At 41.3% G+C, this 12,592-nt stretch overlaps 1 protein-coding gene across 1 annotated transcript in view; it reads right to left on the reverse strand.

Moving 5' to 3' along the window:
* Nucleotides 1-12,592, reverse strand: part of thsd7aa (thrombospondin, type I, domain containing 7Aa) — a 185,206-nt gene that overhangs the window by 10,530 nt on the left and 162,084 nt on the right. Inside the window, exons 23-27 of the mRNA XM_030411820.1 lie at nucleotides 10,627-10,800; nucleotides 10,423-10,518; nucleotides 4,967-5,049; nucleotides 1,189-1,402; nucleotides 98-185 (exon numbers count right to left, since the gene is read on the reverse strand). Of these exons, the coding sequence (XP_030267680.1) occupies nucleotides 98-185; nucleotides 1,189-1,402; nucleotides 4,967-5,049; nucleotides 10,423-10,518; nucleotides 10,627-10,800 (655 nt within the window). The remainder of the gene's footprint in view (nucleotides 1-97; nucleotides 186-1,188; nucleotides 1,403-4,966; nucleotides 5,050-10,422; nucleotides 10,519-10,626; nucleotides 10,801-12,592) is intronic.

Raw genomic sequence — 12,592 nt, forward strand, 5'->3', positions numbered from 1 at the left:
CTCCATTACTTCACTGAATAAATGAATGACATGAATGCGATGTAATGACAGAAACAAAACACACGGCAGGAACACCCAGTAATAACATGTAAGTTACCATGCTAAGTATGTCATGGAGATTATGAAGACGAGCAGAACAAATGCTCCTGCTGCTACTCCATACACCCAGGTCTTCAGCTTCCCATCTGCACAGAGAAGCACACAACACACACACTTACTATTAATACACTTCTATACATTGTAAGGATTTTTTAAAGAGATCTGAGTTTAACACATGAATATTGGGTGAAAATCAGCCACGTTTCTCTGCCACACTTCCACTGTGTTACCGCTAAGATGTGTTACCGCAACAAATCACCTCTTCTGCTCTGTCTGCCATTCTTCCCATTTCCTGCCTTCACCCCTTGCTCCTTCTTTCCATTTTTTCTTTATTCCTGTTTTTTTCTTCCTCTATTACCTACTTTTCAAATTCACTAACTTTCAAGGATTTCAAGGACCCATGGGAACTATGTCCTACCATTCTCCCTGTTTTCTTTATAGATTTTTTTCTGTCTTGTTCCCTTTTTGCCTTTTCTTAATTCCCAATTAACGTTGTTTTTCCACTGTTGTTGTTATTCTGTTTCCCCCTCCATCTTCCTTTTTGTTTAAAGGTTTCATATTTATGTGCCCTTATCCCTTTATTCCTTTGCTTTCCATCATGTCTTGCCTTTATCCTAGTAAATCCTACCATGTGGATACGATCAAAAAATTGTAAAAATCATGTGAGTGCATCAATTTCATTAAAGATGCTAACTGGAGTGCTACATATAGAAACAATAAGAGAAAGCAAGTTTTTATTTTATCAGCACTCAAAATTGAAAACCTTCTGCCCTTCCATCATCCACCTTGCTTTCTTTTATCCTTTTTCCTTCCCTCCTCTCTTTCTGTCATAGGACATCCTTCATAAACTCTGTTGATTAACACCCCTCTTTTCAATCCTCCTTATTTCACATTATAAGCAATAATTTTGTGCTCTCAGCAATCACACAGATATCCTCCAAAAAATACATCCTTCTAGTTTGACCATGTTTAAATTTCTGTACTCATACTGATACTGTTTTGGTATGTGTCTTACAAATCCACAGTCATCATGGCAGTCACTATGAAAAAAAAAAAGTAGTTCCAGCTGACAGATGTCAGACTATTCACCTGGGCCGAAGGGCTGCAGGAACCAGGTGCGTCCCGCCCTTCCAGGTGAGCTGGCTTCAGGCTGTATGGGGCTGAATGCTCGGATGGTCTTGACATCTGCCTTGTTGTCGCCTGCTGTGGGGATCTCCAGCACCGGGATGACCGTACACTGATCCAGCAGGCCGTCAGATGTCATCACCTCGGTATAGCCCTCCTCGCAGCCACACACTCCCGCCTGACACAGGAAATGGAAAACAAGTATTAAACACATTGACAGGGACAAATCAGCCTTATACTTCTTTTTGAAGCCACCAGAAATTTAAACTTTTTGTAAAACTTTTCAGCTTGGTATGTTTAAAGATTAAGGCCCTTTAGATTAAATATCTTTGGCTAGGAAAGCAGCTATACGGATTTGTCACTAGTTGTGTTAGTCTATGTGATGTGAGCAGTCTAACCAAAATGTGAATTTGCCCTTCTTGAACTTCATTGATTCATTACAATTCATCCTGAGGGGAGCATGTGCTAAATTTCATGGCTATCTATTCAAGAGTTATTGAGACATCAATCCGAAGCATGGTGGACTGAACAACTGTAATACACTAACTTTCCTACAACCACAATGCTCAGTGGCGACTAAAAAAAAGCAGGGTTTTCATCATGACCACTAAAGTTTTGGGCAACCTGAGTGATGGTCTGTGAAAAAATACAAACAAAACATGAAGAAGACACCAAGACACATAGGGTAAATTAACAAGAACGGATGAAGAGAAACTACAGGGGGGAAGAGAAGATTACGAAGAAAATCTTAAGTAACTTGTTGACGATCAATCAGCTCTGGATCGTGTAAACCTCTGATGATTATCATCTGTAAATCTTCCTTCTCCTGTTTTAAAATCAATTAATCAATCTTTTCAGAACAATGAAGAACGATATGAGCAATCCTTTACAGTCTAGCACTCAGTGCGTTAACATGCACATCTTAGTCAGATTACAGTCATAGTTCGACTATGCTGCTCAATCGGACAACTGCAATTATCCGAGTATACATGCCGGTGAGAAAATCGAATTACTGCCGAAAGCATGTCATACACCGGTACGCTAGGTGACGCTGTGCCCATTTCAACTAGTGTTAACGGGGCCACCTCCGGCTGACCTCTTTACGTCACCAGCTGCCTCGGCATTCAAGAAAGATGGCGTACGAAGAGCGAGACGAAGCTACATCTTTGTACACTTCGTATATGGTGTACATGATAATTACACATTCTAGATGCACAATGGCGCTCTTTCTTGCGGTGATTTCGGAGGAAAGACGCCACCGCCGCCGTCCATCTACTTCCAGCTCACGGCCCCGGGGAAAAATCTCGTGCCTGCGCAGAACGCAAAATCCGATCCCATCCGCTGGAAAAATATACATGCAGGAGTTAATGCGACTTTCAATCGAATAATCTACGTGGTGTAATTCGACTATGAGAAATCCGATCCGGTCTGATTTTAGTCAGACTAAGGTGTATACATGCATCTTAAAAATCCGATCCGGTCCGATTTTAGTCAGACTAAGGTGTATACATGCATCTTAAAAATCCGATCATAGTCAGACTAACGCAGTAATTCGGTTTTCTTGAGTGTCATGTAAACGCACTGACTGACTGTAAGACTTTCAAAGGGTCTCTGCTTAAGGCCTGTGCCAATGCTTATTTGGGTTGACTGTCCTCAGCTGCTTTTCCAAATGGCTCTCTATTTTGAAAAGGAAAAAATGTACATTGCCTTTAAAGAGGTTTTACATCGGTCCATTTTAGACCTCTTTGAATGGAACTGGCATGGATTCTGTGCCAACTCAAGGTCTAATGTCTCAAATCTCAAGAAATTCATGAAGAAATCATCACAAGATTCAAGTTGTTCAGAATAACTTTTTTTTTTTTTAATTACCATATCGGTTTTCTTTCAGGGCCAGCATTGCAACTAACATTTCATGCTGCTATGGTGTTAAAGCCTTGCAAATCACTATGGTGTTGTTTCTGGAAAATCATAATTTATGTTGCTCCAGGACATTCATCATTCCAAGTTTCAAAACTGGGAGAAAGTCAATTTCTGGTGCTCACTGTTGTGACTGAAAGAGTTAAGTATATACCTCACACTCAGGAGATTGGGGTTTGTGTCCTATTTGAAACATATTGTTTAACTACACTGAGATCATGTATTATTTCCCTTTTTCAGTTTTTTGTTGTTCCTTGGCTAGATTCAGGGAGCAACCACATTTGGCTTAAGCAACAGAAATGCTTGGTTAGGTTTAGGCAAAAAACATTCTGTGTTTTGTAAGGTTTAGGGTTAGGGTTAGTCACAAAGCTATACATTAGGGTTAGGGTTAGGGGTTAGGGTTAGGGTTAGTTGGTCATTTGCATTGATGGTCCTCGAGCAACATAAATTATGATGCTTCAGAAACATCACCAACAGGGTGATATCAGACAGTGCTTAGAATCACTCTCTTATCCTCTAGGATTGATTGGTTTTTCATAAAGAGCCCCTGATCTGCAGATGAAAAAAGTTCAAAGCAGTGTAGAGGCTGTTTATGTTAAATCATATATGTTTGATAAATCATAGAGAATTTGTATAAAGCTATGACTAATCCTTACAATCTCATCATAAAATCCACTCAGTATCTGATGCTGCGGTCTGCTTTGTCAGACAGGGTGTGCATTTGATTGTGTAGGGTGTGTGTGTGTGTGTGTGTGTGTGTGTGTGTGTGCGCAAGAACGCCACCCCTCCTCCACGTCTACCTCTCATCCCTGACTCTATTCATCACCCTGCAGGGGGTGCCCAGCTCTTTGACAGTTTCTGGAGGATAATCAGCCTCAGAATCCCTGCCATGCAAACAGCAGCGCATGTATGTACAACAGCATCCAGAGTGGATATGTGGAAATAATCATTTAGTTCTTCTTAGTGGCAAACAAAGGAAAAGAAGTGTGGTTCAGCACTGTGTTATCACTTTACACGGTATACATCTGGGTTATATCTCGTGAGGGTGCTGCTATAATGTGCATTCAAACAGTGTAGAAACACACTCATACTGCTCTCATCCTCAAGACATCTCTTGCGTCCTTCGAGCAACCACATCTCTGAATCATACAACCACAAGCTTAAACCGACACAATTAATCTTCTTCTGTTCTTTGGTGTGCATTGTCTTATGGCTTATTTTGCACTGTAAAAACATCATACTTAAAATATAGGGGGAAATACAGTCAGTATAGTGTGTGTAAAACAGCAGCGGCTGTTCTTTAACTGGAAAGCTTTTCCTCTAGCCTCTCTTAACACACCTGGACCAAAGCATTAACAACAGGTGCCAACACCGGGAGATTCATATTAATGTGTTTTCTTCCCTCTATGTTTTTTTTTTCTCTCTCTCTTTTCTGGTACGTTTTTTCTGTTTCCTTATAGCTAAACTCTACACTGCTTTCATCCCACGGGGAGACTGGGGCTCCTTCTCTGAACCATGCTGGAGGTCTAGACATAGTTCCTGGGCTCCAAACTTCTGACTTCTAAGATGATTGATAGAATTGGATATACATTTCTGTGTTTTTAATGGGAAATGTACCATATTTTGCACAGTTGTAGCTGTGTTAGGACAGTATAGGCACAAGTACATGTAGTTGCTATTAGCAGTATGTGAAAATCAACATTTGTTGTTTTGTTAAATTCCCTTAAGGCTACTGAACTAGCAACCAAAATCAAATCAGTTTTGTTCAGAACAGCAGAGCAGCATAGTGGATGCTGCATTTATTATCACTCGATCCAAAACTCACCTCTGTGCACAGGGAGCGTGGCTTGGTGCATGGCGGGTCACAAGATCGGTCAGCCATCGGCTTGGCTGACACCGGGCATCCACCTGCCAAAAGATCAGAACTTAGCATTTCTATCACTGTGAAGAGAGAGACACAGTGTCAGACAGTGGTTGCTTGTAGTCAACCAGTAACAATATAAGAGCCTTAAAAAAATCCATTGACAGGAAAAATTGTGGTCCAGTTTGCATACTGTTTTCCACACACTCCTCCAGTTTGCTGACTTGAGGAGATGAGTGTTACAAGCAGCTGCAGCCATCTCTGTTTTTGTCTATCTGTAAACAACACTCAATTCAGCTCAATGTGTAGTGATGCTGCAACACAATTCATAATTAGGACATTTTAAAAAGCTCTAAAGATTCCACTCCAATCCCCCAATTTTATTCATCCTTTGGCAGACACAGTGCATGAAGGCTGAGAGTATACTGACCAGTAGTGATTAAATACCCATTAAGGAGACATGAGTAATTCTTGGTTTGACACAATAGCCTATTATGCAGTACCATTACATAAATGCGGTAACACACAAATGCCACACAGTGACTAAAACAACTATTAGCCTATATCTATGCTGGTCTGTTCACCACTATGTTTGTCACTGAAGGATAGTAACGACCTTCCGGCTTTAGACCCGCTCTTAGAATAAAAACAATTTTTAATAAAGAGCACAATTGCACTGCAGTCTTTGTGTATCTTCCCAAAGACTTGAGACTTTTGATAAACTTTTTAACAAGCTGATTTTCATTGGTTTGATGATATTATTCTGTTTTCTTTAAATCACATCTTTCTGCCAGACCCCAGTATGCCTCAATGGCCTCAAATCAAGTTCTCTAATGGGGAACAATGGCGTTAAACAAGGAACATTAATCGGCCCACAACCATTCACTCCATACATAAATATAATTCACCTTACAACTCAGCACTATAGATTTTCATGGTGAAGGTTCCATAACAGTGATATTGTCCTATTATTCCAATGAAATAAAGTGCCTTGAGGCAAAGGCAAAAGCTTCACTTTCACCACTCTAGAGTAAATCAGTACATCCACAAAACAAAGGAAAGATACTAAAGGCAGATCTAGATGTTTAAAAATCTCATTCCACTCCTGCCTAGGAATTCCATTTTTTTAAATTCAGTCACTTGGTAACTAGGTTCATCTAAGGTTCTGCTGAGTTATAGACTATATAGGCTATGGAGAGTGTATTCCCACTTGGAATAAAATAAACTGGATAATGTAGACAGATGGGTAAATGACATAGAGCCAACCAGAAGACATTCAGTGAAAACGCGTCTGCAAAAACATGGTAATCTATCAGAGCTTATTGAATATTTATTAGGTGGCACACTCAGGGAGAGGGAGAGCTTAGGATGAATATTCGTGAGGGGAACATCCTGCTTCTGAGGAAACATTTACAAAAAGGAAAGAGAAGCAGTGTGCCAATCAGAACAGCCGCACATAGGCACACCATCTGGATTAGTGGGGGCACTGACACTTCTCATACACTTTAACTTTGACTGACTGTCGTATGCTCACCTAGCCCAGAAATATGATATGGCCCAAGGCTTGTATGAGGCAGGACCAGTAAATAAAAGCAAATGCCATGGCAAGAGGAAGCCATTCTCACAGACATTACTTCTTCAAAATGTATACCGGAGGAGGTTTGATGACTTTGTGGAATCAGGGAAAAAAGATATCAGCATTAAGCCTAACCCTGACATGTGATGGACAATGGGATTAAAGGTCAATGTGGCACTGCTACAGATTAAAGCCTTGTGTGTTTACAATTTCCTGGAATTCTTTTGCTGTCAAGAAATTCTTAGCTATCGTTGATTCTAACATTATTGAGGAGATAGTTTTAGGTAAACTAATTACCATTATCACCTTGCCATGCAAAGCGCAAAACATCCAGTGTCAGAATCGTACAGTGGAATCTTAATTAATTTAGGTCACACCCAGTGTATTTGACTTGAGTCAAGACTACAGTTACAACAACCTCAAATCTCTCCTCCAAACCAAAAGCTATTTGGCTGCCAGCCAACTTCCAGCCAGCTCCCAGTCAATTTCCAGCAACTGGGAGTCCCCACGACCTCCTGTGGGTGTACCAACTGTAAACATGCCCATTCATTCAATTACAGGTTGTTGCCATTAGATGTTGCTTCCCACAAAAAAACATGTACAGGATATATACTCTGTAAATCTAAACCTTATTCTTCTACTCCACTCCACAGAGGCAAATATAACACTGTTATACCAATAGATTTAATTAATAAGTAAACTTATGTTCATTTTTGTGATATTTTTTTATAAATTAGTAATTCACCAGAAAGATTGCCCTTGCCAAAAACTGGGCTGTTTACAAAGTAGAAAGACACTTGACAATATTTTCTAAATTGTTGCTACATGATCAGAGAAAATGGAGAAAAGGGCCTGTGTTATTACTGAAAACATTAAAAACCTATAAGAACTATGCACGATGCACTGCGCTTCATCAGACCAATAAACACTCCCGCTGATAGATGACATATTGTGGGTTGGGACTACATCAAACTTTATCAGGTAATTGAAAACACATCCAGGTAGGCCAGATGTGAAAGTTAATGTAGCATTATCTGTAGCAAACATGTTTAGCTCAGCATAATATACATGCTTAGTTATCCTGCGAGTAGAGCATTCAAGTCCAAAATACACTGAAAATTATCAATATAATTATCTTTAAAACTCACAACATTTTACCTTGGAAATTCTGCTTTAATCCATACTTGTGGGCATTTGGCCTTTCAAAACGTTTTCAGTGTGGCAAAAAAAAAAAAGGATGCTTCGTGGCTTTCCGCATCCACGCACCTGGCGGGGCATTCTAGCATCAGTCTAACAGTACCATAAATTATATTTATGTAACTACAATAGCAAACAACTGTTTTAGCTCTTACACCATAATAGTTTGCCACGCATTTTTTTTCTTACTGTTAAATCATTAATTTACACACTCCATCATACACATTAAAAACTGTAGGCCCATGATAAAGATTTCGCGTGCAGTAAACCACTTCAGCTTCCATAATCACTGCTTCTCCTGGTGGATAGATAATCCATTACAACTGATTTCCACACATCGCACTTAGGGGCATGACAAGTCGCCCCCGAGTTCACTATGTCATGGTGGGGGATCTCATTCCAGACAAGTACTCTGCCAGATCCCAGCAGGGACATGCTACTGATCGCCCAGGGCCCTGCCACAGAAGGACTACAAGTTTGAGGGGCCTGCATCTGTACCGACCAGGCCACACAAGCTGTGCACACATTTATGAGCAATGGGTCTGATTTCACATGGATAGATTTGACTTGAATCCAACAAATTGTCGGACTGTCGTCATCTCATTGTGTTGTTAGTAAAAGCTGTCTAGTTCTTCATTCTTGTGTTGAGCTACCTGGATCAATCTGTCAAAGCAAAGAGAAACGTTCAACAGATGAATGTAAAATAGCATTTAACCTAAAACCTAAGCTGTCTAGTTCTACATTCTTGTGTTGAGCAACCTGGATCAATCTGTCAAAGCAAAGAGAAACGTCCAACAGATGAATGCAAAATAGCATTTAACCTAAAACATTCAATCTGAGATTGTACAAGTTATTGGAGGAATCAGTTTTCTGGAGAACAGGAAAGGTGCTGTGAGAATCTCTTAAGCTCTGGCAGCTATGCCACACTGGCTAATTTTTACTACTCTTATCAACATGGGAGTGGACAAATATGCTTACTTTATGAAAATTAATGTTTTGGATTATTGCAACAATCTAAAACAATGAAAAATACTGTCCAGAATATTCTCCAGAATAACTTCAAAGGTACAGCATGCTCAAACAATATGCTGAAAGCATAAGATGGCAACCTCAAGCCCAACAAGCAACAACTGATGGGCATATTGACTCTAATGTTGAATGTAAAATTCCTTAGTAATCCTAACACAATGTAGTGTCCAACTTTACACTTGTAAAGGTTAACTAAACAATGTAATCAGCCTGCAAGCTGCAGTGACCCATTTAGCTACCAGCTACCTGGTATAAAGCTATGAACAACCTCAGGCCTGTGGCTCTCACCTCCCTTGTGATGAAAGCTATGGAGAGGGTCATAAAGAAACACATCGTCATGGTAACTGACCCACTGATGGACCCTCTCCAGTTCGCGTACTGTGCAGGCAGAGGGGTTAATGATGCCAAAACAGTCATCATGGACACGGTACACAAACACCTTGAACTCCAGAGCCAGACTACTGTTTGCAGACTTCTCCTCCACATTCGACACCCTACAGCCACACATCCTAGCAGAGAAACTCTCCACTCGCTTCCACCTAGACGACCGGCTGATCCTGTGGATTACAGCCCTTATGACCAACAGATCACAGAGGGTGCTGGTCAATAACAAGTTCCATGACGTCTCAGTCTCTGCAGTCTGCTTTAAAATCATTGGCCAGCCGGTCAGAGCACTTTCCACTGCATGCAAGCAGCAAACACTCTGCAGGACACAGGAGTGGAGCAACCTGTTCCCAGGGCTGCTCAGCTCAAGTGGTATTTGAGACTTGATGTACTCCTGTGGTACCTCAATTCACATTGACAGTAAATGTTACTAACTTTGTTCTTGCTGAGAGAACCATCTGGCAGGGCTTTGAAGCTGAACTGGCCATTCAAAATACATTTTCTTTATCCATTTCTGCTCAGAGAGGTTTGTTTCTGCTTGAAATCCACAACATTACTGCTACATGGCTTCCTGATTTCCAAAACTACGGGGTGGGCTGAGGGTCATCACGTTAATCACATCAGAAAAGAGAAATTTTCATTACGATTTTATTATTGTGATATCTTTGCCAGCCCTAATTACACTCATATTTCATCATATAGACAAAACAAAATTACAACTACAAAACATCTACTAAACACACATTCCAAAACTAAACTACACTTAACTAAACACAACCACTGAAAGCCAGACCAGGCAGAAATATATACACCAAAGATTCAGCCTAAACAGAACTTATGGCAAAGAATGGCCCAGCCAGATATCACAAAGCAGGGACTTCCTCTAAAATCAGGAGAGTTAAAATCTCTATTAATTGACCCCCAGATTTATTCTAAATGAAAAACTGATCATTGCTAAATCAGTGCTGTAATATAGCCTTGCTGTGGTAGTTGATGTCATTGGTGTTACTGGTATTCAGGCATACATCTTACTTGGCCACCGAGGATGTGAATCTCTGTATTGTTTTTATTGAACATGATTCTTGACTGCCCTACTCTGAGTGCATCCAACAGGCTCTCAAGTTCTTGTAAGGCAGTTTAAGCTAGTTAAATCTCTACCTTCATCCACTGTGCTGAAATATTTGGTGACAAAGCGTTCTACACTATAACCATCAACACATTTTGTTATGCTTACCAGTGACATTTAGTCCATCAAAGCGCTGACACCAGACATGGCGAGATGAACCCCTCCACGGTCCCGTCCTCCACTTGTATTCAAAACACTGGCCCTCTATGGGAAGAACAAAGATTTAATCACAATGCTTACGTTGTAAGCTGTACTCCTGCAATATATCAGTTCAGTTTCATATATATTCCAGCGGGACTCTGCCAGACTGACCTGTACATGGCCGAGCCTCCAGCTCCTGTTCTGGACACTGCAACAGGTTCTCTGGATCCTGGGCCACAACGGCTCGGGATCGCACCTGGACCGAGCCGAAACCCACGTCATCCCCGCCCACGCAGCTTAGTTGGCATGGACTCCAAACAGTCCAGTCTGTCAGGTAGCACTCTCCTAAAAAACATATAGGGACTTAAGCAACTAAAACTAAACATCATTGTGCTACATTCAAGTTAGCACAATGGCTGTGCTAGACAGGTCGTCAATCAGATTACGATAGACAAAGGTCAATAGCACACACTAAAAAGAAGTCAAAATCAAAACAACTACTCTTAGATATTTTCTCACCAAAATCCTGACCCACTTGAGATTATGATCATGTGCCCAGACGCATGATATCATTCTATATGTAATAGATCAAATGTCTTCTGCACATTTCTACACATTCAATTAATCATGAAACCACCCATCTTAAAAAAAAGAATGATGGTAATTAAGATTAGAAGTGTATAATTACATTATCTTTCTCATTTCTATTAAATAGGTTTCCAAGTAAGTGGTTTTGTTTTTAAAAGACACAAACCAGGAACCAGATCGGAGAGTCCTCCTTTGAACTTTTGGTCCCCACTGAGCCAATTAAAGAAACATTAAATATTTTAAATATTTTGATAGTAATAGGAAGAAGGGTGCCTCTGTTATTCACACTCCCCCCCCCCCCCCCCCCCCCCACAAAATGCCTGTTCTTGCATAATGTTACTTGGGTGAGCAGGTTCCAGCTCTTGTAAGAAGTGCATAAGTATTTCAGAGAAAATAGATCGTATTTATTGTGAAACATTTTCAGTTTTTCCCTCAGCTGTTCTCTGGCTGCTCTGCTTTAATTCTCTGTGATTTACAATGTTTGTTACTGGACAGCTTGACTTGAAGTAACTGTTAACTGTTGTTTACCGTAGCTGCTGTGAGCTCATTACCTCAGTTAGCTGTACAGCCGGCTGAGAGCAGGGGCATCGTTGGTGTTTAAATTAGCACAGAAGCTTTGGAATGCAAAGAGGAAGTTATGGAACGAGCTACACTGGGAGAGAACATGTATGGTCACCAGAACCATATTAGTACGTAACTTGATTAAAGGGCTGATCGCAACCAGACACTGTCACGCTCCGGCCTAGGACCCGCCCTCCTTAGTCAGTGATCTGGCTGGCCTGTGTGATCCATGCCGTGTTTTCCCCCCTGCCCTGCCCCCTGGTTGAATGACAGGTGAGACATCCAATTCTGAGTTGCCTACTGCTCCACACCTGATCCTACTCTCCTCGTCAGCCTTGGCTTTAAAGACACACCAGGACTGACAGTCTCCACCAGATTATCGCGTCTGTTTCCAGGAGTTTCCTGCCCAAGAGTTGCTATTTTGTGGATTTTTCAACCTTCTGACCCAAGCCTGTTTTTTGACTAAGACTTTGCCTGATGATCTTGGACGCCTTTGCTTTGTCTGCCTATCCGCTACCGTGTGTCTCTGTTCAACCACGTGAGTCTGCCAAGCCCTTTGTTCTGCTGACTGTGCTCTCCCTCCCTGCCTGTGTACCAACCTCTGCCTGGTTTCGACTCCTGGTTTTTGCCTCAACCCTGACTGTACCTCTGCTGCGCCTAACTCTGCCTGCCTGTGTATTGACCACCTCGCTCGTCTGACCCCGGATTATCGCCTAAGCCCTACCTGTACTTTTGCCAGGAATTTTTAACTTATTTGATTTTTTTCCCTGCGGCCCGTGCCTGGCCTGTACTGCCTGTGTTTTTTGAACTGTTAATAAATATCCTAACTATCATTTGCTCCCGAGTCTGCTTCTGGGTCCACAACCCTTCCTGGCCTCGCGGCCCTGACGGACACAATCTAAACTTGAGCGTTCGCTGTAACATGTGCAGGTATGCTTGAACAAAAACTGTACACTAGACTACGCTACTGTAGCCAAAGCCACAGTTT

Source organism: Sparus aurata, chromosome 3 (assembly GCF_900880675.1).
Source record: "Sparus aurata chromosome 3, fSpaAur1.1, whole genome shotgun sequence".
NCBI lineage: Eukaryota > Metazoa > Chordata > Actinopteri > Spariformes > Sparidae > Sparus > Sparus aurata.